This window comes from Pelophylax lessonae (assembly GCF_965119305.1).
Source record: "Pelophylax lessonae genome assembly, chromosome: 8".
Classification (NCBI taxonomy): Eukaryota; Metazoa; Chordata; class Amphibia; order Anura; family Ranidae; genus Pelophylax; species Pelophylax lessonae.
The window spans coordinates 137,900,405-137,927,689 of NC_138775.1; the positions used below are offsets into that span (position 1 = coordinate 137,900,405).

The 27,285-nt window shown below is 44.7% G+C and overlaps 1 protein-coding gene across 1 annotated transcript in view; it reads right to left on the reverse strand.

Moving 5' to 3' along the window:
• Positions 1-212: 212 nt before the first annotated feature.
• Positions 213-27,285, reverse strand: part of XRCC6 (X-ray repair cross complementing 6) — a 234,138-nt gene continuing 207,065 nt past the window's right edge. Inside the window, exons 11-12 of the mRNA XM_082265111.1 lie at positions 3,279-3,392; positions 213-431 (exon numbers count right to left, since the gene is read on the reverse strand). Of these exons, the coding sequence (XP_082121237.1) occupies positions 229-431; positions 3,279-3,392 (317 nt within the window). The 3' untranslated portion in view covers positions 213-228. The remainder of the gene's footprint in view (positions 432-3,278; positions 3,393-27,285) is intronic.

Below are 27,285 nucleotides of genomic sequence, written 5' to 3' on the forward strand. Positions count from 1 at the left end.
TTGAGCTCTCCAAACATAGCTTCAAATCATCATAGAGAAGAGTGTAAAAAAAAAAAAAACCCACTGCTGTACATAAAAAAACTGTTATATTTCTTAATACAAGACCCTTGTAAAAATCAACTCTACAATGAATGGATTGTGTTCCTTAATCTGCCACCAGGTGTGTAATCTGCATTTTGTACAGTCAGTACTTTAGCACAACCATAATGTACAGACATGGAGGCATGTTCAGTTTTTATTAAAGTATCCAACAAGAGCATCCACCAATTCTTGCTTTTTTCCACCCTTTAGACCATAGCCCTGGCAAAGTTGCTTTAACACAGGCACAGTTAATTTTCCCAGTGTTCCATTCTTCACACTGGCCCTAAGATCATCTTCTGACATAGAAATCTCAACCTTGGCTTTCTTTACAGCTTGACCATCACCTTCACCTGCAAAACAGCAAAGTCTGTCTTGAAACCTAAACATTGTAAAAATGAAATGAGCCACAATGTTAACATTTAGAACATTTTACATGATTACTAATGAGACATGTAGGTATAACCAAATAAACTCTGCATGTATATTTAAGATCATGACTAAACAGTGATTCGGAAACCCATCTTTTCTCCCCGAAACAGAATGACTGCTCAAAGTGTGATTCCATTGTTGCAAATTGGAGAAAACCACATGTGTTTGTTATATGTTCCCATTCACACAGCTTGCCTAAAAATAATATAAAAAAAATAATGGGGTTTTTGACTTACCGTAAAATCTATTTCTCTGATGTTCATTGACGGACACAGCTCCTGATTCTTCTTAGCCATTAGGTTATACTGCACCCTACAGAAGTAGGACACTAGGCAGCAAAAAGCTTAACTACGTCTATGGGCATTGCCAGGGGGTATACACCCGCGTCTCAAAGCAGTGCTAAACATGAGGGGTGGGAAAACAGCAGAAACAAATTCCCAAGGCTAACCATAACCAACCAGGTAACATGGAGCTGGCACGCCGTCAAGCTTTTTCCTGCCTAGTGTCCTACTCCTGTAGGGGGGTAGTATAACCCAATGGTTAAGAAAAATCAGGAGCTATGTCCGTCAATGAACGAAAGGGAAATTTACTTTTCTACTTGTTTGGAGCAGGCCATGGGTGAACTTCAAGCTACCAATTTGAAATGAGAGGAAACTCAATCTTTCCACATTTATGAACACACAAGATTTTCCCTCATTAAGACTCCTTTCACACTAGCAGACTCCAAAGCTGTGCAATTTTCAGTGCAACTTTAATACAACCTTTAGACTCTGACATTGAAGTCGTGTCAAAGTCGGATCAAAGTAGTGCAGGAACCTTTTATGAAGTCACAGTGACCTCAGTAGTGTCAATTGGAACTGCTCTCAGAGATACACAGCATTTCACATGTCCTGCGACAAGTCACATAAGTGTGAAAGGAAACTAACACGAATCATCAGCTTTTAGAGGTTTATTAGGATAGACACTGTTCAAATCTAGTTTACAACGTATAATGAGATCAGTCAGCATACTACAATCAAAGATAATTATGATAAACATTAACTCATTTGAAACAGCTCCTGATTCTTCTTAACCATTGGGACGTCCCAAAGCAGTGTCAAACATTAATTAAGGGTGGGGAAAAAAGCAGAAAAAAGTTCCCAAGGCTAACCATAGCCAAACGGGTAACATGGAGCTCAACCATAAACAACTGGAGCTCACCTGAAAAAACAACACACCCTCAAAGAGGACCAGGTCCTCTTAAACATCAGCCAGCAAAACTTTGTGGCCAAAAGAAGAATTTGCAAAATGCCAACACATCCACTTTATAAAAACTGTAAAAATGTGCACCGATGACCGGGTGGCCGCCTTGCAAACCTGCGTCACCGACGCTGGATGACAGAAAGCCCAGGAGCCACTAAAGCACCCTTGTAGAGTGCGCCTTGACAGGGAATGGAGGAACGTGACCCTTGATGCAATAGGCCTGAACCACCGTCTGATCCATCTGGAAATGGTTGCAAAAGAAGCGGACAACCCTTTATAAGGTCTGTCCGTGAGCACAAATAGCGAGTCTGACTTCCTAAAAGACTCCGTAGCTGTCAGGTACAATCTAATTGCCTGAACCACATCCAAGGCATGTAAGGAAATTTCCTTGGAATGTTTAGGGCTGGGACACAGGGGAGGCCACACAATGTCTTCATTCAAATGACAGTCAGAGACCACCTTAGGAAGGAATAATGGACAGAGGCAAAAGCACCACCTTGTCCTTGGGAATCACCATAAGGTGAATGACAGGATAACGCCGCCAGTTCCGACACCCTGCGCGCAGAGGTGATAGCCACCAAAGAAAGCCACCTTCTGGGGCAGCGAAGCAGTGAAACCTCCTGAATATTTTCAAAGGGAGGCTTCTGTAGAGATGAAAGCACCACATTAAGATTCCAGGGTGGCAAGGGAGCACGCACTGAAGGAACCAAATATCGGACACCCTGAATAAAAGGTACACTCCAGGGAGTGTGTGGCCAAAGGTTGTTGGAAAAAGACCGCCAAAAACCAATATCTGGCCCTTGATGGTACTCAAGGCCAATTATTGTTCAACCCCCCATTGAAGAAAGGTTAAGATCCGATCCACCGGGAAGGAGCGAGGATGAACCCCGAGAGACTCACACCACGCAATGTGTCTTTCGCGTACGATGGTAGAACTTCCTAGAAGCAGATTTCTTAGATTTTAACAGCGTAGGACTCACCGACTCAAACATACCTCCATCCTTCAGTATCTGGCGTTTAACAGCCAAGCCGTCAAAGTCAACGACTGTAAAGCAGGATGGAAGATTGGTTCTTGGGACAGCAGATCCTCAAGGAGCACCGGATAACAGCCTTAGCAGATTGGCGTACCAAGACCAGCGAGGCCAGTCTGAGGCCACTAGAATAACTGGAATCCCTTCTGTCTGGATCCTGCACAGGAGTTGTGGCAGACGTTTTTGAGGCTGGAACGAATCGGCCAGCCCACCTTAGAATGCCGGCTACTTACCGAGCCGCCAGGACACTTCTCAAGCCCCCTTGGTGATTGATATAGACCACAGCTGTGGCTTTGTCCGAATGTACACAAACTTGCTGCCATGTTAAGTATACAAGCGTGGGCTGTTTAGAGCCAAAATACATATATTCAGATAATCCAAGTTACATTACCCCAAAACCAGTGAGTCAGGATGGGAATAATGCATACAAAAAGCAATCAGAATTATGCCTTTAACAATTTTCCCAGACTTCAATGTGCACAAACCTTTTCTTACCTTGTTTTCTTTTCACAGATTTGCCTTCAGGGTTATAACCAGGTGGATACACCAGATCTTTAAACTCTTCTGCCAGATTACCCAAACGTTTATCCATCATTTCCGTCTTTGGCACTAGAGAAAAAAAATGAAATCGTAAAGTAAAAAATATTCTGTGTATGGCGCGAATGACAAGCATATGTAAAATTTTAGATGTAGCCATTATTGTGCACTGTCCTGGCCTCAAATATTAGTAGGAAAATGAATGTGATCAGGCCAAATCACTGAAAAAATAATATTGCTGATTTTAACTCTTCTTTGTAGACTAAAATGTGCTTGTTTTGTATTTGTTGTAGACCTGTTCACACTGGATTAATTTGAATGCATTTTTAACATCATCTATTCAATTCAAATGCATGGAGAGCAAAAAAGAATTGTGCTTAATGATAATCATTCACATTAGCATTAGTGTTATATTTGGTAGAGAAAAGGACCTGTACACTTCATTTTACCATTAAAATCAGTTCAAATTGGAGGATTTAAAATGTACATGTTTTGTTAGCTCTAAACAAAAAACAACATATTTCAGCTTACCAGTCTGTAGATAAGACAGCTGCATCAGATTTTTAACAAGTTAGGCCTCGTTTATACCATACGTGCATAAAAACCGATGGGAAAAACCATGCAGATTTCAAATGCAGAGACCAAAGTTTACATCAGTTTTCATCTGCGTTGCAGATTCCTGGACAGAAAAAAATCTGCACATGATACTAGTGTTGTGGTGTGGTGTTAACGAGGCACATGGAGAAAAGTTGTTTTTTTCTATGACCTTGCAGAATGTGTGCAGAAAAACACGTCTGCACATGGTGTGACAAAGCCTAAAACATTTTGTCCCCATCTTGGAAGGGCACGACAAGGTGCTAGGACCTTTCTGAATAATCTGAGAGCAGACGATAGGTCAAAAGCACAGTTATAAAGCGGTGATGAGGTGGATAAATGGGAACATGCAGATTGGCATTTTTGATATCTACAGTTGCCAGGTTGTCCTCTTGTCTCACAGGGGCAATAACTGAACCAGATACCATGCAAAATTTTGGAATTTGCAGGTATATATTGAGGGATTTTAGGTCCAAAACAGGATGAACACCTCCACTGGACTTGGGTACAGTGACTAGGTTTGAAAAGAATTGTTTATATCTGTCCTGTTGTGGTAATGGCACAACTACTACCTGGGACAAGAGATGGTGCAGGGCATTTTACAAGTCTGACTGTCCTTGGGCAGAATTTGGTTGATTTGTGAGAAGAATGCAGTGAGGGGGTAGTTCTGAACTCTGTTTTGTACCCCTCTGCAACCACCGATTGAACCTACTGGTCTAGGAAAATTGTAACAGAGGTCCCCCTACTCTTACCAGTTAAGGTACCCCTTCATTGGGAAGAGGGCTTTGGGAAAAACTTAGAAGGCTTTGTGGGTTAGTGTTACACCAAAGGAAGAGCTGGCGATAGACTTTCAAGCTGAAGCTTGGGTGAAGTGATTAGGTGCTCTGTGGAGCCAGTTCACACCATATAAACGCAGTCCAGATGTGTTCCGGATGCATTTCTGCGTATACGTTTTTGATGCATTTTCGGTGCGTTTTTATGCTTTTTAGTGCATTTTTTCATCTTTTTTCCTTTACCTTAAATAGGGACGTGTGTTTCGTTGAATGTTTGGTGCATTCCTGTGCGTTTTTGATGCATTTTACTGCGTTCCAGTACTATTCAGTGCAGAAAAAATGCAGCATGTTCTACTTTTTTTGTTCTGGAACTGGAACGCACTGGAACTTACTGCACTGGTGTGAACTATGCCACTGGAAACCATCTAAACTACTATTCATGCATTTCTGATGCAGAAAAAGCAAGCACTGGATTCCATGTGGTGTGAACCGCCCTGTGTCTTGAAGTGGTAGGGGCTCCAGAGGAGGGGTTTTGGAATCTTCAGCTGTGGAAGAAGAACCTGCTCTCCTGTGACATCTTTGATGAATTTTCTCAAAATGATACCCACCTTCATAGGCCTACATGTGAGGCATCTATTACAGGCAGCTTCAGCTGACACCTTGAGCCACAAGATTCTGTCCATGTGAAAGGAGATTAGAGGCCTTCCAGGAATGTGTGTCATAACTTATTCTAGGCATTCACACAAAAGAGCAGAGCAGGAGAGAATAGCTCTTATAGCTCAGTTAGGGCATGGTCCTTGAACACAGTATCATGTTATGTGTTCATTGCCGTAGTCCACTTAGCTTTAGCTTGACATAAATCTTTTCTAGTTTGACCCAATAGTCTAAAGGGCATGGTGAGACAGAGGAAACACAAGTGAGACAAATCTGCTTTTCTGCACAGCAAAAGTGAGCATATCCACATTTGTGGGCATACTGGGAAAAGCTGCAAGTTCAGTGTATAGGACAAAGTCTCCCTGCGCTCACAGCTGAAATTACAAATACAGCTAAAGTAGTAGTAGTAAAAGGAAGTTCATATGAACATAAAATGACTTATTCCTAATGGTGTGGTTTCCTAGGTTGGTAAGCTGGTGAAATCCTGGCCCCAAATGATGGGTACAAACAGTCGGCAGCCTTGATAGTTGCCTCTGTGGGATGAAAATCAGGGGTGGATAGAGGAGTGAGAAGGTGAATGGAAACTTTGGGTTTCTCCACAGCTAGGCACATCAGATCAGGGAGAGATCCTCAAAATGTGAAGTAGTAGCCAAAGCACAGCACAGGAGTTTGTAAAAGCATTGTAACATTATAAAAACAAATCTCCCTCATTACACTGAGTTAAAAAGTGTGCTGCATGATCGTTGAGAGGAAATGCAGTGGGTGCAGATGAAGCTCTGAGTCTGGTGTACTGCAGCCACTGACAGACACTGAAAACCGGACTCACCAACAAGATGGAGCAACAGTGAGGTCTATGGCCACTCACTACAAACCAGGCAACGACGGCGAATGAGCAGGAGGCATGTACCACGTGTTTCAGATGCCCCCACCTCCTTTGCCAAGTACAGCCAATACGGGGCAGGAACAACTTTTGTACCAGCCAATAAGAGTGGAAAAGAGTGAAGCTGGGCAGGACCTGTGTGTGGGGACAGCTTCAAACTGGCCAATCAGCAAGAGCTGTCAGAAGTGCTAGACTGATGTGCACGCCGAAGGAGACAGCCAATGGTCGAGCAGGAGCGGCTTTTCTACCGGCAACTGAGAGTTGGTGGAAGATTATGGGAGTGGGACTGGAACGGTCTGTGTAGTGACAGCTTTGAAATGGAAAATCAGCAGGATCTGTGAGAATTACTCGACTAACATGCATGCCAATGGGGAAGGAACGAAAGGGGAGAGAAAGACAGGACACACAGAAAAGAGCCTGCAGAGGCATATAAAAAGTAAAAAATGAGTGCGAAGGAAAGGCCTAGGATATTCGTATTGCAATGTTGGATGAATGCATCTATATCCACTGGCAGGCTATCCCAAATAATGTTGACATTATCTATGTAGATCTAATAATACACTAGATGAGCTGCAAAAGGATTGTTCCTCCAGATACGGGACTCCTCCCACCAGCACATGGTGAGGTTGGCATAATTGGGTACAAAGGAAGCACCCATGGCAGTGCCCTGTATCTGGAGGAAGTACTGCTCTAGAAAAGTGAAGTAATTGTGTTCTAGGCAGAAATGAACACTATCTAGAATGAACAGGGCTTGCATGTGATGTATTTGGGAATCAGTAGTCAGAAGTGTGAGCACTTCCAGACCCACTTTGTGGGAATGGATGTGTACAATGACATATAGGGACAATCAGATCTAAGAATCTTCCCATGTGTAAGACTAAAGGGTGTCATTTATATGCATTTACCTATGCATCCTGAGCACAGAGTCTGGATCTGTACCTGTTCGTGATTTGTTTCTCGTTTTTGGCATTTGTTTTTAACATTTGTGCCCTTTTTGCTTTACGTCCTTTTGTTCCATCTTTTAAGTTTTTTATTTTTATATGCCTCGGCAGGCTCTTTTTTGTGTCCCGTCATTTCTCTCCCCCTTTTTTTCCATTCCCCATTTACATACGTTAGTTGAGCCTTTCTGATAGATCCTACTAATTGTCCGTTTCAAACCTGTACTACACAGACCGTTCCGCCCGACTCCCATCATTTTCCACCGACTCTCAGTTGCCAGTAGAAAAGCCACTCCTGCTCCATCATTAGCTGTATTCATCAGCGTGCATGCCAATCTAGCACTTCTGAATGCTCTTGCTATTTTCTCAATTTGAAGCAGTCACCACATGGACAGTTCCTGTCTTGCTGCCATCCTTTTTCCAACGGCTCTCAGTGGCTGATACAAAACCCGCTCTTGCCCTATCATTGGCTGCATTTGACAAAGGAGGTGGGGTCCTCTGAAATGCATTGTAAAAGCCCCCTGCTCATTCCTGGTTGTTGCCCAGTTCGTAGAGGACAGCTGTAGACCCCGCCGTTGCTCCATCTCTTCGGCGGATCAGGTTTTCAGCGGCTGTACTACAGCAGACTCAGTGCTCCATCAGCGCACACACTGTCTTGCCTCTCCACAATCAAGCGACAAACTGATTACCTCAATATAAGTGTGGATACTTGTTTTTATAATAAATGTTACAATGTTTTTACTAACTCCTGCGCTTTGGCTACTTCTTCACATTTTCGGTGTATAGGAGTTTTTTGCAGCCTCCCCTAACACTTCCTCTAGGTCCTCATTCTCTTTTCTAGGTCGGGCATATGTGGATACAAGTCAGGTAGAGATGGTGCAGCTGGGAAATGAGCTTGGTGTTTTGGAGCCCTGCACAGAGATGCTTATATTTAAACCGTTAGTTGTCTGAAAAATTGTGACATAGTTGCAGAAAAATCTGCTTTTGTCAGGTAGGCTGCTTGCTGCATGCCTGAAATAGAACTAGAGTTGGATGCAAAGACTGTTTTACGATCAAGTCATGCTCCAGTGCAAGGCAAGCATCGTCTGCTGTGTGGGCCATCGTCAGAATGAATGTTTGCTTGAGTTTTTGGTGTGGCTCACTTTTGTCTGGTTTTCAGGTAAGGGTAATCTTTAGAGGGGTACTCAAAGTCGGGTGCGGAAAAAAGTGTAAGCGTGCCTGGAAGAAAGTTGCAGCAACCCAGGTGCAGACTGTCCTGCAGCAAAGTCTTTGTGGAGGAAGTTCCTGAGTAGTTTAAAAGGACTCTAGGCTGAAGTGGCGATAAAGCATGTGATTAAATGTGGGGTGTAACACCTGGTCATCCACCCGAGACTAAGTTTTGCGTGGCTGAGTTTTAGCGCCAAATTTGACAAGTTTACACTGTAACGTGAATACATTCCAAGCAGAGCTCCAGTTTTAACAATAAAAAAACTGTCAAGCGGTATGGAATGACATTTTCTTACGTGCCCACAAAGTTAGGGTCCAGGTTTCACCCACCTTGGTGGGCATACCCCTAAGGGTTATTCAGGGTCAGCATTCTATAGTCAGTACCCAAAGCAACATTATAGGCTGTCCCCACAGTGTGAAGTCTGGGTACAGCTCCAAGGTTAAAAGGGGTAGACTGATCTGGATGTGCTGCTTCTAGTGCTGTATAAGAAGTAGGAGCTGACTAAAGAATCTGTACCTGTGAAATAGGAATGTTGGAAAACATCTGTCGATCAGTGGCTGCAGAGAAGTTTTTTTGCCTTAATGCAGAGAATACAAATAAGTAAAAAACCTTCAGCCTTTACTGCACTTTAGGACCCTGACAAAAAATTGAGGACTCACAGAGTGGATTAGGGTTATATCTGTGGTGCCCAGGGGACGTCCTCAAAAACGTTGCCAGTGTCCAATCACCTGAAGGTCCCAGGTGAAAGTACCCGGGGTCTTTGAATAGTCACCCTTTATCCTGTACTATACAATTAAGATAGCAGCCGTATCTTGTATAAAGCCTAACTCAGAGGTGACAGAAATGAGGATGGACACCTTGTGAGTAAGCTCAGATAAGAGAATAGCCCCAATTGGTTGTAAGGGCAGTCTTTGAAGGGCTAAAACCACCAACTCAAAAAACACAGATATACGGGGCATTACAGGGATTTAAAAGCACACAGTCTTCTCAATTAGTCCATGGTAATAGGGCCTAAAATTAACAAAAGTTCATGAATTGGGCCAAAAAAGCACCACTGTAAACAGCTCCCCAAAGAGACAGAAATCATTTTCTGAAAGATAATAAACATACAAGGGGTGCCTGACTGCAGTATTGAGAATAACTAATGCAGCAGCCAAATGTAAACTCAAATAAATCCACAGAAATGAGCAGGTCAGTATAGTAGTAGCTGTTACAGGGATCATTCACCCAAAGGAGGCACATCAGCAGTAGCAGCCGGCGTGGATGAAAAGGCCAGGAAGTCACTTGTCAGTCAAGGCAGGAAGTCAGGAACCACTGTGTAGCGCCTATGGCACTCCACAACGTGTTACCTTGGTTACAGGCTGTCCCCCCGCCATGTTGTCATTTCTGGTACCGCACTCCATGATGGTTCCTGATGACTTCCTGGCCATTCCATCCATGCTGGCTGCTACCACTAATGTGCCTCCATTGGGTGAACGATCCCTGTAACAGCTGCTACTATACTGGCAAGAGCATTTGTTAATTTATATGAATTTGGCTGTTCCATTAAAGTTATCCTTAATACTGCACTTAGTTTGCACCCTCTTGTGTTGTTTTATTACCAACCAAATTAAAAGTCCCACAGAAGTACGAGAGAATGCAAAAGAGAAGAGATGCGTGTGACGACCTGTAGAAAAGCCTTAACTAAGGAATGAAAGACCAGTAGTGTCTGAAACAGAATGATCACTGACGATATTTGTTCCTTGATGGAACTCAAGGCCAGGTGCTGGTTCAGACTGTGGAAAGGACAGGATGTGTCCCACAGAGTACATTCTAGGATGAAACTTCTAAGCCTCACAACACACAAAATAAGCTTTCCAGATAAAGTTGATTTCTTAACCTTCAAGAGGGTAGGGATGAGCAAATCAGATATGACTCTGTTCCTTGGTTTCAACAGCCATGGCATTAAAGCCAACAACCGAGCTGGAAGATGGAAAATCCTTAAGATAGCAGGCCCAGATGACCCAGAAAGGCCCGTTGAGAGGGTGCCAGGAGTTTGAATATGTCCTCCTGAGGCAGTTTGGTGCAATCAGAATCACTGAGTTAATTCTGGTCAGGTGACCGCACAACTCACAGGTCAATTGAAGAAGGGACAGTTGAATTGTCCTGAGTTTCAGGATGTAGATAGGAAGCCAGTCTTCCTCATATGACCAAGTCCCTTACATTGAGAATGTATCTAGGACTCCTCAGCCTGATAGGCTCATATCTGTTGGGAGAACTTTCCGTAATTTTGAGGGAAACGGTTTCCTTAACTCAAGTGCCATTCTGGACATCCACCACACTAGGGAGAGTCTGGGCTTGCAGGTTAGATGTGTTGGGGGAAGGAGAGAGCGGCGCCAGCTTAGTATAGTACAAGTTTATTTAACACTGTTAAAATTGGTGACTCACTGTCCGAGGTTGGGTGAGACCGGTACACAAAGACTGTTAGGGTCAGATCGCCTGACGAAGGAGCACGGATGCTCTGAACGCGTGCAACCCCTATTTTTCTCCTGCCAGGAAGTGATGTCATCAGGGATCAGAAGTCGGCAGCCGGAGCCCTGTTGTGCATGCTCCGCCGCGGCCAGTGACAACTAGCAGCCCCACAGCGGCTCGGCTATACCTCTGGAACCTCACCACCTTCTCCTATGACCACTATCCTGGAAGAGGAAGATGGATGACCCTAACAGTCTTTGTGTACCGGTCTCACCCAACCTCGGACAGTGAGTCACCAATTTTAACAGTGTTAAATAAACTTGTACTATACTAAGCTGGCGCCGCTCTCTCCTTTCTTGCATCTCTCAGGGCTTCTCCACGCTTCAGCCGGCTGCCGCGGACTATAGCTTCCCTACAGTACCAAACTTTGTTCCCCCCCACGCAGCCCCATAACCCCCCCCCCTCCCATCCACCCACATTCCTTGTACCACCTTGGGATATTAGAAGAGCGCCATGACACCCCCCACTTTCATAGATGTGTTGGGGGGAATTCTGATCATGGCTTCAGTCATGGGGGAATTCTGATCATGGCTTCAGTCACACTACAGGCCTGACTGCGGTTATGATGTTGTTCCACTCAGCTCCTCTAATCACATAAAAGGCCAAGAAACTAAAATGTGTGAATGTGTTAGAATTACCGATTGTTTATGGTATTGGACATGGGAAATGCTAGATAGCCTCTTACCCAGCAAACTTGTTTTGGGTAATGTACTCTGAGTTATCTTGCCCTAAGTGGGCTTGTTATGGCTAAATTATGGGAAATATAGAGTACATAAGTGGGTTTGGCTATTACTGAGGTGTATGTCATATGTTAATCCACTTCTTTGGGTAAATGATCAAAATGGTGTGAATATTTCCTGAAAACAATTTAGCATCTTGCTGTTAAAAGTGCGTATATATGTCTAATAAATGTGGATGTAATTATTTGTAAGCGATATGGGTAAATGCTTGTGGGGGTTGGTATACCTTATTGTTGATAACACAAAGGTGTGTAGAAGGGTCGATATATCTAGAGCATGGAAAATTGCATTGTTGGACTGGTCAAAGCAATAGAAACTGCAGAATAAGGTTTCTAAATGTAGAATAATGCACTTAAAGAAAAATAATCCCTTGATAGAGTACTGTATTGGAGGTACAGTTTTGGTCAGAACTACAGAGGAAAGATTTTGGTGCATCTATTTCTGATTATTGCAAAATGAGAAAATGAGATGAGAAAATGAGAATGTGGCCAAGCAGTAGGAAAAGTGAATAGAATTCTGGGGTGTATCACTACAAATTTTTGGGAGGGGCGCAAACAGAAAAATGTAATAGGCATTGCTTTGCGGCAAAAAACGCTGTAAAAAATTGCGTGACTTTGAGGTCACAAAAGTGTGAAAGGGGCCTTCAGTAATTAAGGTATAGCATGCTCCCTTTCAATGCACAGAGACCAGCGCGCCCCCTTTCAATGAAAGGATGCCAGCGTTCCCCCTTTCAATGCACAGAGACCAGCGTGCCCCCTTTCAATGCACAGAGACCAGCGTGCCCCCTTTCAATGCACAGAGACCAGCGTGCCCCCTTTCAATGCACAGAGACCAGCGCGCCCCCTTTCAATGCACAGAGACCAGCGCGCCCCCTTTCAATGCACAGAGATCAGCGTGCCCCTTTTCAATGCACAGAGATCAGCGTGCCCCCTTTCAATGCAGATGCGAGCGTGCCCCCTTTCAATGCAGAGATCCCAGCGTGCCCCCTTTCAATGCAGAGATCCCAGCGTGCCCCCTTTCAATGCAGAGAGACCAGCGTGCCCCCTTTCAATGCAGAGATGACAGTGTGTCCCCTTTCAATGCAGAGATCATCGTGCCCCCTTTCAATGCAGAGTGACCAGCGTAAGCGTGCCCCCTCCCCCTGTGAGACCAGTGCACTTACATCAGGCAGCGGCGGTTTCTCCTCAGTCCCCCCGCCTCCTCCTCGGCCAATGGTATGGGGTTTGCCTTTCGGCCAATCAGGAAGCGGGAGGACCCGCTTCCTGACTGGCCAGGAGGAGGATCCGTGTGACAATAGCGAATTTTCATTCGCTATTGTCACACAATGGGTGGGCTCGGGGCGCACTGCGCTGTGCCCCGGGTCCACCATTTGCTGAAGCTCATTAGAGCCTCTGTCTCTAATCAGGTGATAAAAAAAAAAAAAGCCCCATTGAACTCCATGCGTCCGGCGCCCCGCATGTAGATTAGGGAGCCGGACGCATGGATGGGGGGGGGGGGGGGGGCAGCGCCCCTGCACCCCCAACGCACCGGCCACCACTGCTGGAGGAACAAATTAAATGGGGAGACACGCTTAAAACATTAAGGGTGTGAATAAGGTTCAGCATTTTAATATGAAGCAAAGATCAAGAACACCAAACTAGCAGGAAGAAAGTTCAAAACTAATCTAAAGCTGGCCATTGCTGATTCCTTTTTAGTTTTTCAATCAGCTGGCTGACTGATCACATTTGAGGTGGATGGAGGAATCCTCCCTGTTGCGCTATTGTATTATGACTGCAGGAATGACTAATCTGCATCACTGATCGAACACAAAGTGTTCCAACATTTCCATGATCCATTGATCATTAGGTTGAAAAAAAAAAAAAAAAGATATATACTCATTAAAAAGCAAAAAAACATAAAATATTCAAAATAATGTATTATAAAATGGACCAATGGATATTTTTTTTTCTTTCACTGTTAGGCTCATATCTGTTGGGAGACCTTTCCGTATTTTTGAGGGAAAGGGTTTCCTTAACCCAAGTGCCATTCTGGACATCCACCACACTAGGGAGAGTCTGGGCTTGCAGGTTAGATGTGTTGGGGGAATTCTGATCATGGCTTCAGTCATGGGGGAATTCTGATCATGGCTTCAGTCACACTACAGGCCTGACTTTGGTTATGTTGTTGTTCCACTCAGCTCCTCCAGTCGCATAAAAGGCCAAGAAACCAAAATGTGTGAATGTGTTAGAATTACCGATTGTTGATGGTATTGGACATGGGAAATGCTAGATAGCCTCTTACCCAACAAACTTGTTTTGGGTAACATACTCTGAGTTATCTTGCCCTAAGTGGGCCTGTTATGGCTAAATTATGGGAAATATAGAGTAGATAAGTGGGTTTGGCTATTACGGAGGTGTATGTCATATGTTAATCCACTTCTTTGGGTAAATGATCAAAATGGTGTGAATATATCCTGAAAACAATTTAGCATCTTGCTGTTAAAAGTGCCACGTATATATGTTTAATAAATGTGGAAGTAATTATTTGTAAGTGATATGGGTAAATGCTTGTGGGGGTTGGTATACCTTATTGTTGATGACACAAAGATGTGTAGTAGGGTTGATATTCCTAGAGCATGGAAATTGGTATTGTTGGACTGGTCAAAGCAATAGAAACTGCAGAATAAGATTTCTAAATGTAGAATAATGCACTTAAAGAAAAATAATCCCTTGATAGAGTACTTTATTGGAGGTACAGTTTTGGTCAGAACTACAGAGGAAAGATTTTGGTGTATCCATTTCTGATGATTGCAAAATGAGAAAATGAGATGAGAAAATGAGAATGTGGCCAAGCAGTAGGAAAAATGAATAGAATTCTGGGGTGTATTACTACAAAATTTATTTTTTGGGGGGGGGGGGCGCAAACAGAAAAATTAAATAGGCATTGCTTTGCGGCAAAAAAACGCTGTAAAAAAATTGCGTGACTTTGAGGTCACAAAAGTGTGAAAGGGGCCTTCAGTAATTAAGGTATAGCGTGCCCCCTTTCAATGCACAGAGACCAGCGTTCCCCTTTTCAATGCAGAGATGCCAGCGTGCCCCCTTTCAATGCAGAGATGCCAGCGTGCCCCCTTTCAATGCAGAGAGACCAGCGTGCCCCCTTTCAATGCAGAGAGACCAGCGTGCCCCCTTTCAATGCACAGAGACAGAGACCAGTTGCCCCCTTTCAATGTACAGAGACCAGCGTGCCTCCTTCAATGCAGAGATCATTGTGCCCCCTTTCAAGGACCCGCTTCCTGATTGGCCAGGAGGAGGATCCATGTTACAATAGCGAATTTTCATTCGCTATTGTCACACAATGGGTGGGCTCGGGCGCACTGCTGAAGCCTATTAGAGCCTCTGGCTCTAATCAGGTGATTAAAAAAAAAAAAAGCCCCATTGAAGTCCATGCGTCCGGCGCTCCGCATGTAGATTAGGGGGCCGGACGCATGGATAGGGGGGCGGCGCCCCTGCGCCCCCAACGCACCGGCCGCCACTGCTGGAGGAATGAATTAAATGGGGAGACACGCTGAAAACATTAAGGGTGTGAATAAGGTTCAGCATTTTAATATGAAGCAAAGATCAAGAACACCAAACTAGCAGGAAGAAAGTTCAAACTAACCTAAAGCTGGCCATTGCTGATTCCTTTTTAGTTTTTCAATCAGCTGGCTGACTGATCACATTTGAGGTGGATGGAGGAATCCTCCCTGTTGCGCTATTGTATTATGACTGCAGGGATGACTAATCTGCATCACTGATGGAACACAAAGTGTTCCAACATTTCCATGCGGAGTTGATCATTAGGTTGAAAAAAAAAAAAAAAAAAAAGGATATATACTCATTAAAAAGCAAAAAAACATAAAATATTCAAAATAATGTATTATAAAATGGACCAATGGATATTTTTTTTTCTTTCACTTTTCTAAGATTATATCTTCACTGCACAAAACAGTGGTCTTGATCTACAACAGAAGCATGAGTTGAGGAGAAAAGATGTGACTCAGCAAGTAAGCATCCCAGATGTCTACTAAAGCCAGAAAATCCTCTAGGAGGCAAAGACTAACCTGGCCCATATCCATGCAGAACTTTTGAACCCATAAGAACAAGTTGAGACTTTAGCTCAAGAATGCGCCGACTACCTCCATTTGATTTGGAACTGTGAATAGGTTACAGTAGAAACCCTAAAAATGTTCCTTGCTTAAGGTGTTGGAAGCAAACCTCGGCAAAAGGAGCTGCTTAACCGCAGCAAATAGAACAGCCTGTCTTTGTAGAAAGCGTGAAAAATTTGAGAGCATAAATCAGGGAAGAGGCAGAGTTCAAAACTTCAATTTGTGGGCCCTGAAAATGACACACTGCACCCAAACATCTGACATTTCGTGGGACCAGAGGGACAAGAGACATTGTCCCATTGTGATAAGTAGGGATACCCCTTTACTAGGGAGAGGGCTCGGCGCCAGACTTGGCTGGCTTGGAGGACCACGCCTTCAGATTAAAAATGTTTTTACAGATTTTAGTTTGGTACTGAAGGCCTGAGAGGAAGAAAAACTTTTTATAAACTTGGAAGCAAAAGGTCTACAGTGGAAGCATGGGTATTCTTTTCCTGAGCTACAAGAGTATTCATGCTCTTAAATGTAAGGGACCAAACGTGTTCTCCTTCAAAGGGTAGAAGCTTTAGGCACTTCGTGAATGGGCGTTCAGCTGACAAGCATTTGAGCCAAAAAATCATCTGCATATCGATGGAGTAAAGAGACGTGTACCTACCAAGCCGTTCCTGCAGTAGCATAGGGCAGTGTTTCTCAACCTTTTTCCAGTCGGGGCACCCTTGAAAAAGTATTTTCAGTCTTGAGGCACCCCTGTCCAAGGTTCAGTTAACGTTACTGTATGTTGTGGAACATGCAAAAAATCAGGCTGGTTCCTGACACACAGACAAATGCTCTGCTTTTTAGGGGTGCCAATAATTCTTAATGGTACCCCACACATTGGAGAACATGGGGTGCTTTTGGTGCTGCGCAATTTAAAAAAAAGGGTCAGGTACTTCTTTCCCTGCATTTCTACGGGTAGGGAAGCCAATTGAAATGAATGGGCTGCCATATATGTAGCATGCAGCCATGCAGATGTGAACACACACACATATGAAAACACACACACGAACACAAACACATACATGTATAAAGCCCTTTTAAAAACGTAGCACAGTACCTTTTTCTCATTCAGCCAGGTACTGCATTGTAGGGGTAGTAGAGGGCATAGCACACTCCTCTTCCCTTTACTTTCACTTTTGAAGCTGAAGGAGCTCTCTCACAGTGCTGATGTACAGTTCGGCAGGGGATCGGGACATTGGGCTCATCTGATAGCCCTTCTCTCCCATGATTCCGAGGCACACCTGAGGACCTCTGGCGGCACACTAGTGTGCCGCGGCACCCTGGTTGAGAAAGGCTGGCATAGGGCCACAGGTAAAAGCTGTAGTGTTTGGTGTACAGAAGAATCAAGCTAACGTCTCGGGCTATATGCTTAGTCCAGACAGCAAAGCATAGAAGCACCAGCACCAAGGGGGAGATTTTAAGTACACAAGCCCAGCACAATACTGCAGCAGATATCTTTGAACCCTGGAAAGGAAGCCAGGGGGCGAGACCCAATTTTGACTTGGCCATTCACCATGGGCATAGACCTGTATAGTACTCTGCAGATCAACCTAACATACAGTGAGGGGAAAAAAGTATTTGATCCTTTGCTGATTTTGTAAGTTTGCCCACTGACAAAAACAATAATCAGTCTATAATTGTAATGGTAGGCTTATTTTAACAGTGAGAGACAGAACAAAGCAACCTATCCAGAAAAATTGGATTTTTTTTACTCACCGTAAAATCTATTTCTTAGAGTTCATTGATGGACACAGCTCTCCATAAATCATAGCTAGCTACATGGTTATATCACCTCCTTTAGAAGTAGGACTAGGAACAAAAAACGTAGCTACGCCCATGGGCCGTCCTCAGCTGGTATATAACCCCCTCTCGGCTATAGGTATTTAGTTTAGTAGCAAGCAGTATTAGAAATATCAAAAACTTCTTAGAGGGGTGGGTGCTGTGTCCATCCACAAATTCAGAGAAATGGATTTTACTGTGAGGAAAATATTTTCTTTCGTTCGACAGACACAGCGCTCCATAAATCATAATTACAGGGATGTCCAAAAGCAGTGCCAAATGAAAAATGAGGGGTGAGGAAAACAACCCTAGGCTAAATACAAGAGCCCTAACGGGGTCACAGGAGCCGAATCTGAAGTAAAAACACCCCTCAAGATGAAACAGCCCCTTTTTAACAGCAGCCTGCAAAACCTTGAAGCCATAAGAAGCATCCGCAGATGCTAAAATATCTACTTTGAAGAATGTGGTGAAAGTATGCACCGATGACCAAGTGGCCGCTTTGCAAACCTGAGAAACTGACGCTGCATGACAGAAGGCCCAGGAAGTACTAATTGCCCAAGTAGAATGCACCGTAACAGGGAAAGGAGGAACCTGACCTTTAATAGAATAGGCCTGAGGTCTGTCTGATTCATCTAGAAATGGTAGATGCGGCCAGCCCTTTTCTTGGTCCTTATGTGACCACAAAAAGAAAGTCTGACCTCCGAAAAGACTCCGTAGCTGCCAAATACACTCAAGTCGCCCGAACCACGTCAAAGGCATGCAAAGCAAATTTCTTGGGATGAGCCGGCTTAGGACACAAGGAAAGCAACACAATGTCCTCATTTAAATGGAAGTCAATGACAACTTTTGGCAGGAATGACGTACAGGGACAAAGACCCACTATCTCTATGAACCACTAAAGGGAGTATAACAGGAAAGTGCTCCCAACTCTGATACCCTGCGGGCCGAGGTAATAGCCACAAAGGATGCCACCTTCTAAGACCATGTAGGCAAGGGAATCTCCTGAATAATGTCAAATGGAGGTTTCTGGAGAACTGAGAGCACCAAGTTTAAATTCCATGGCGGCAAAAGAGAACGTACAGGTGGAGCCACATGTCGCACCCCCTGAATAAAGGTATGAACTGAAGAGTGCGTGGCTTTGGGTCCCTGAAGGAAGATTGCCAAGGCAGACACCTGGCCCTTGATGGTACTCAAGGTCAACTTCTGCTCAACGTCCCATTGAAGAAAGGCTAAGATCCGAGCCACAGAAAAGGAGAGAGGATAAGCGCTAAACGACTCACACCAAGAAATGTACGTTTTCCACGTACAATGTTATATCTTGCTAGAAGTCAACTTCCTCTCCCTTACTATAGTAGGGATCACTGATCAGACAAACCTCTATCCCTCAGTATAAAAGGGGGGGTCATTTTCATGCTAGGATCTAAGTGGCAGGCTGCAGCCTACCTCACATATCCCAATAACGGTTTTCTTATAATAAATTCCTATCCGTGTATAAATCAATAAATACAAGTGTTCAAATTGCAAGTGATCAATATACAATAATTACATAGAGCTTAAAAAAAAAAAAAAAAACACTGTAATATAAAGTCTTCTGTGTCCAAAAAAATAAGGCGCATACAATGAACTGAAAATCCATATAAAGTGACTAGTGCAAAAAGTTGGTGCAAATATAAAACCGATCCAAATATGTCAATACAATAATTCATAAGTCCATAAAAAGGGACAAAGTGCAGAAACCAGTGCAAGTAAATTGCAATCTCTGGTGATCAACCGTGCAGGTGGGTTCAATCGGGCTCTCCCTCTCTCTAAAATGCCCACTAACCAGAATTTAGAGCCCATGCAGGGGTCACAGGCATCGATCAAACAGCAGTGTATATCTTCTTTCACCTCTATGTACCAAGTCACGGGTGGGGGCAGAAGATCGGAACCTCTCACAGGGGTCAGACACCACCTACACAACGATCTCACAATATGTTCGATCCCAGGGAATTTCATCACAGGTCTAAAAAGGGTATAAAGAGAGATCACACAGCATGAATGTGTAAAACTAGTTTATTCAAAAGCAGTTAAAATGGTTTTTACAAACCTACAAACTGAGCATCATTTCGACCGTTGCACTTCCGGTCCAGTGGAACGCATTGCGTTCTGGAACCAGCCCTCATAGCGGATTACTTGTCAGACCAACAATTTCAATCCATTTTTTTGTAAGTACCATTTTAACTGCTTTTGAATAAACTAGTTTTACGAATTCACGCTATAAGATGCCTCTTTATACCCCTTCAAACCTGTAAAGAAATTCCCTGGGATCGAACATATTGCGAGATTGTTGTTTAGGTGGTGTCTGTGACCCCTGTGAGAGGTTCCTATTATCTGCCCCCCGTGATTGGTACATAGAGGTGAAAGAAGATATACACTTCTGTTTGATCGATGCCTGGGACCCCATGAGGGGTTCCAAATTCTGGTGAGTGCAGATCTTAGAGAGAGGGAGGGAGAGCACGATTCACCAGAGATTGCAATTTACTTGCACTGGTTTCTGCACTGTCACTTTTTATAGACTTATGAATTATTGTATTGACTTGTAGATAAACACATTATGGATCTATAATTGTCCATGGTTTTAGTACAATAGCTTATATTTACACCAACTTTTTGCACTAGTCCCTTTATATGGATTTTCGGTTCATTGTATGCACCTTATTTTTTGCACATTTTTTCACACAGAGCACTTTATATTACAGTAGGTTTTTTTTTAGATTTATGTAATTATTGCATATTGATCACTTGCAATTTGAACACTTGTATTTATTGATTTATACAGAATAGACACACAGAAATGTTTGATAAGAAAACAGTTTGGTGTACCAGCACTTTACATTTGTTTATCACATACTTGAGGCTGTCATGCACTAGGAGTTTGCCTAGACACACCCAGAGTTTTTTTTCCAAGGCAGCGCCACCCATTCCTCCCTTGTGATCTCTATCTCTTAGTACCCTGGCTTTCAATAGCCAAGCCATTAAAACCAGCGACTGTAAAGCAGGATGGTAGATCAGCCCTTGGGACAAACGGTCCTCTTCTCTGAGAGGTAGCTCCCAAGGGACGTTTATGCCCACCAGATTAAGTTGGAAGACCCTCACACTTAACTCTTTGCAGGAACCACAGCTTGAGCCAAGGATGATACTGGCCTTACAGTGCTCCTATGACCTCTGCCAGCAGAACCCGTTACCTCCCCACGAACCTCGGTATCCTCCTGTGGAGCCAAACCTACTGAAGGAGCTGCATACATTTTCTTGAAGGTGGATATCACCAGACCCAGAACTTGTATGCAAGTCAGGAGAGAAAACTGTGTGACAGCAGCAGGAGAATCACGGCCTGTGGTTTCAAAAGTTAGTCCAGAGGAAGGACCACCCTGGTCAGAATTAAAACCTGACCTAGGTAATTGAATTTCCTGGATGGGGATGGGGGGGCCCTTGGTAGTTTGGACGCCACCCTAACCTTTGCAGGAATTATATCCACACAACGAGACTCCGAGCCTAAAAACCCGGAAACGGGCGAACTCTGCCCCCTACTTTGGTACTCCAAAAATAATCATTTTGTGGATCCCCTTGACACTCACAAAGGAGGTCCACAGGTCCGGAAACCAGCAAAGATGCCCCCCCCACCCCAGTTATAGATGAGGGCAGACCTTCATGATGAAGGGGTCTTGTCTACGGGTCTAGGGAAGCCAGCCCTAGGCTTACCAGACCAAGGTTGCTTGAAACCTCCCAGGGAAGATATATTTCCCTTATCTGCATTCCCGGAAGCACAAAATCGTTTTCTATGGGCTGAGGAGGGCAGCCCACATTTACGACAAGGCTCTTTCCCTTTCCTGGAATGTGGCAGGAAGGTACTCTTTCCTTCCCACATGAGATCCTTAATGATGTCATCAAGAGTAGCCCCAAACAGGCAATCACCGTGAAAGGGTAAGTCAATAAGAGCTCTCTTTGAGACTTGGTCTGCAGACCAATTCTTAAGCCACAGCAGGTGCCTAATCACCACTGCTGAAACAGAGCTTGGACAGCACGGGAGCCGCATCCAAAGCCGCATCCAAAGCTGCATCACAAATAAACTGCATCCCCTGGACCAACTGGTCTGCTAAATCAACATAACCTGCTTATTCCCCAGACCCTGGTGCAAAAGCTTGGCCCATTCAGTTAGGGTCCAGGAGACCAGGGCCAAGGCCACGACTGGTCGCAATGCAGAACCTGCCATAGTAAACCTACTGCATGCCACAGCCTCGGCTTTCATGTAACAAGGTCTTTAAAGGATGGGGATTCCTCTACCTGGATCACGGTTGCTTTATTTAACCTGGAAACAGGAGGATCCACCACTGGTGGACTAATATACTTTTTTTTTAAAAGTGATTCCTCAAAGGGGTAACGTACTGAGAAACGTTTGGGGACCACAAAGGGTTGCTTTGGCTGCCCCCATTCCTTATAGATAAATCTGTCAAAATAATGAAGATAAGGAAACACCTTAGCTGTACGGGGAGACTTGTGTGTACCAAAAGAAAAACAAACAACCAACCTGTACCTGGGGGAGTGGGAGCAATTTTTCTTGGAGGATGACACATTGTCGGTATACACTGATCACATAACTTTTTGGACCAGATACATCGATGATGTATTTCTCATCTGGGATGGCCCCATAGAGTCTCTTGAAGCATGTCTAGCTCGCATCAACAAGAATGACTTCAACCTCTCATTCACTATGAACGTTGACTCCCATCATATCACCTTCCTAGATGTTGAAATCACGCGTAGTGAGAATGGCGTCCTTCACAGCAATCTATATTGGAAGCCCACTGCAAGAAACACCATCCTGCATGGATCAAGCTTCCATCCAACTTCCTTACTCCGGTCCATCCCAACCAGCCAGTATTTGAGGCTGACGCAACTGCTCGGATCTCAAATCATTCCAGGCGGCTGCCGACGAACTTCAGAAGCGACTCCGACGTAGAGGATATTCAAATAAGTCCCTTAAACAAGCATACCAACGAGCTTTATCCAGTGACAGGAATAAACTATTAGCCCCAACAACAGCTAAAACCTCGGACAATAGTGACAAACTTAGGATCATCACCCCCTTTATGCAGCAACATCACAAGGTCAGACGGATCGTGTCCAGGCATTGGCATCTCTTGTCCTCAGATCCAGTGCTTGGCCAGTACCTGTCTGACTCACCCAATTTCACCTTGAAAAGAGCCCCTGCATTGAGGGATAAGGTAGTCCGCAGTGAATTTTTGGACAGCTCTACACCTACCTGCTGCAAATATAAGGGGACTTATATGTGTGGCAGCTGCAAATACTGTGGCTACATGCTTACACAAAAGTGCCCCACGTTGCCCAATGGAACTATCCATCAAGCAAAACATTTTGCCAACTGCCGAACTGTTGGCGTAGTTTACCTCTTACTTTGTACCTGCCAATGTTTTTACATTGGCAAAACTAAACAAGAATTTTGGCAACGCGCCTACCGCCACATTTTGAGCATGAGAAAATCAGATCCAGACCTACCTTTGGGTAGGCATGTAGCCGCAGTACACTCTGGCAAAATGCCCAGGATTAAATTTTTGATCCTGGACCAAATCCACCCTGGCTCTAGAGGAGGAGACTGGAACAAGGCCCTCCTCAAACTTGAGCTAAGGTGGATCTACCTCCTTAAGGCAACGGAACCCCCAGGATTAAATGGGACCATATCATTCAAGCCATACCTTGAAGGATTTAGCTCTGGGGGCATGGAAACAAACATATTTTTTCTCCACCTTTATGTTACACCTCCATTTGTCATCTTCCATAATAATGGTGTTCTTTCTTTATATTTTTTCATATCTTTTCATCCATGCCCCTCTATTTTCGATGAATTTAACCAACTTTTGGATTGTCTATATTTAATGTCTGTTTATGCATTATTTGTCAAAACAGTTCTGTTTTTTACAGTATTGTTCCTCAATAATACGTCTCTATGTATACGTTAGAATTGTTCACCTGTATTTTGACAACATGTTTATGCATTATGTGTTATAATATTGCTGTCCCTTACAGCATTGTTCCCCAAAAATATGTCTACATGCTACAATTATCTACCTACATTATAATATATCCCACTCTGTTGATCCCCCTCTTGATCCTTGTTGTTATTGTACACCAGTGACCAATATCATGTCACATCTGTTGGTTGATCTCCTGGCATCATATGCATGCTCATATATATTAAGATTTATCTCTTTTCCAGTGGGCCCGATGACACCATGGTGCATTTAGCTCACTATACCCAATGCAGTATTCTCTGTATTTTTTGAGGCCAACTTTCCCTGTTAGTTACAGGTCCCAGGATGTGTCCCCTTTATCTGCTCATCCCGGCACGGTGAGACACACATCGCGCATCTGCGATGTGTCTCATTGGTCTATTTTCCATCCACGCTGTTCCCTTGTGGTCCGGCGTTGACCAATCAGCAGCCGCAGTGTCCCCATACACTTCCGGCTTCGATCGCCATGCCGGTGGAGCGCAAATGCCGGCCCCGCCCACACTACGTCACGCCGCAGCGTGACACACGTGGGTTGGGGGCGGGTCCGGCATCAGTGCGCCAGGAAGCCCTCCCTGTGATGCCAGCTGCAACACATCTGAGCCATCGGTGTGCACTTAAATAGTGCGCCTCTCCCAACACACAGCCAGCGCGCATTCGTCTGCTGGCTGCAGTGTGGAGAGGATGCCGATTTTTCTATCCATTTCAACATCAAGGTATTTCCAGCATATACCCCTTCCCTTGCTATGTTACCAAAGCAATCTATTGATTTATAACCTTGGCATTTTATGTAGTTTCTTTTTTACATTTAGAAACAATCCTATATGTTTTATCTTTTATTTTTGAACTAGGACATAAGTTAACCAGTGGCTGTCTGCCTATCTTTCAGATCGGCAGTACCTACACTGGACAATTTCCATCATAAGGGATTGCCCCTGGCTCCTCCCCTTGAGGACTTCAGATGTTCAGTTAATTGTGGGGCACCCACCTGGCCTGACATCTTGGGGTTCCAACTATTCTACCCATTTACAACGTATACTGCTACATATGTCGCCAGACTGATCCACACCAACCAGATGTTTTTAATCCTTGTGCATGCTATGTAAGCCCAGCTATGACTAAACTCTGTAAGTACTCGCCTTATATGTTCTATATTATGTGAACTGCAAAAATCACTTTGTAACATGTAGATTTTACAATTAATGGCTTTTACACGTCCATTCTTCTATTATCAGAGTACCGCTTTGAACCACCCCTGAAGAAGGAGCAAGCATTTTGTCTTCGAAACATGTCGGGTTTCAAAGTTCTAGCGATATGAGTTTTTTCTTTCTGCCCTTTTCATGCTTGCACATGTCTTTTTAACCTTCAATTGTTGTATTCAATAAAATTCATTATTTTTTCATTTCTATTATTTTTATTATCTTTATGTGCCTTAAAAGTCCCATTTAGGGGAACCCCAGTCCTTTGCATTTTCATTAGGGATGTGGCACAAACTGCTTTAGGTCTTCAGCACCCCCTGTGTACCAAAAGAAACAGCCACATCTGTGGCCACTTCAGCCACATCCTCCATTTTTAAAGTCCCAGGCACTGCAGTAACAAGTGCGTTTACCAGCGTTTTCTCATTTGCTGCAGCGACCATGGAGGAATCATCCTCACTATCGAGCGAATCGGGGGGGCGTGATCTCATGACCCACTGGGCGGGCCCCATCCAAGGTGACACCCGGCTCAGAATAAGATGAGACAGACTGAGCAGGAGAAAGAAGGGGATGCTTCCTCCTGGGCCTTTGCCGACATGCCACTTCCACTCGGGATACCAAGGACTGTAGGACCGCCATAAGTGCAACAATGGGGAGCTGGGGTTCAAAGAGACCCGGCACCTCCATGAGGGGGTGAGATGTGAACTGGAGGGACACCGAAGCACAAAAAAGGTTTTTTGGCACTACTAAGGATCCCCCACACTCTGGGCACCTATTAACAGAGAGAGAAACAGGGACCACCAAGGGCCCACTACTACCAACAGGAGGTGCGCCGCAATTCAGGACCCAGCAACTGGCATAAGTGCCATCCAGTTCATATATACCGGGAAGAGAGGAAGAGAAAGAGCCCAGGCATTACCACATGGATCCGGCCATCTCCAGCATCTCGCCGGACTAGGGGAAAATGGCCGCCATGACATCACGGACTTCCCAAACATGGCCGCTGACCACGCGGAGTGCTCCGTACAGGCTGTCAGGATCTTTCCTGCGCCCTCTGCAATGGGACCCCCCCAAGGAGCTGTATTCCACACTGCAGGACATACATCCATGGGACTCCACTGTGCCCTCTGCAATGAGACCCCCCCCCCCCAGGTACTGTACGCCACACGGCAGGACATACATCTAGGGGTCTTCACTGCGTCCTCTGCACTGGGATCCCCACCAGACCAAAGTACTGCACCCCATATTACCAGGGCAGGACACACACGACCCCAAGGACTTAACAGAGGGGGGGGGGGTGGAGGGGGAGACGCCCAAGGGTTTCCTGCTGCTTCCTCTGGCCTGGGACCCCTCCAGACTCCAGGGACATTCACAGAGGGGGGGGGGACCCAGCTCAACTGAGGGATTCTAGGATGGGAGGAGGGAACCTACAGGCAGGCCCGACAATCCCTGGAGGGTACCTGCGTCCACCCCAAGCTGCACAAAGGGGGAGAGGGGGGATTGTACTTACCGCTCCATAGTGCGGGTGACGCTCCAGACAGAACTCCTTGCCTCCTGACTAGACAGAATTAAACTGAAAACCTATAGCAGAGGGGGGTTTTATACCAGCCGAGGACAGTCCATGAGCGTCGCAAAGTTTTTTGTTCTGCCTAGTCCTACTCCTGAAGGAAGCGATATAACCCTGTAGTTATGGATTATGGAGCGCTGTGTCTGTCGACGAGCGAAAGAGAAAACGCAAATATTTGACCCCTTCGCAAAACATGACTTAGTACTCGGTACCAAAACCCTTGCTGGAAATCACAGAGGTCAGATATTTCTTGTAGTTGTCCACCAAGTTTGCACATATCTCAGGAGGAATTTTGTCCCACTCCTCTTTGCAGATTCTCTCCAAGTCATTAAGGTTTAGAGGCGGACGTTTAGGTAACTTGAACCATTAGCTCACTCCACATATTTTCTAAGGGATTAAGGTCCGCAGACACACTAGGCCACTCCAGGATCTTAATGTGCTTCTTCTTGAGCCACTCCTTTGTTGCCTTGGCCAGGTGTTTTGGATCAATGTCATGCTGGAATACCCATGCACGACCCAATTTCAATGCCCTGGCTGAAGGAAGGAGGTTCTCACCCAACATTTGACAGTACACCCCCAAAGCATTATGTTTCCACTTCCATGTTTGACAGTGGGGATGGTGTTCCTGGGATTCATAGGCAGCATTCCTCCTCCTCCAAACACAGCGAGTTGAGTTGATGCCAAAAAGCATGATTTTGGTCTCATCTGACCACAACACTAACCCAGTTCTCCTCTGAATCATTTTGATGTTTATTAGTAAACGTCAGACGGGCCTGTACATGTGCTTTCTCGAGCAGGGGGGCCTTGCGGGCACTACAGGATTTTAGTCCTTCACAACGTAGTGTGTTACCAATTGTTTTCTTGGTGACTATGGTCCCAGCTGCCTTAAGATCATTGACAAGATTCTC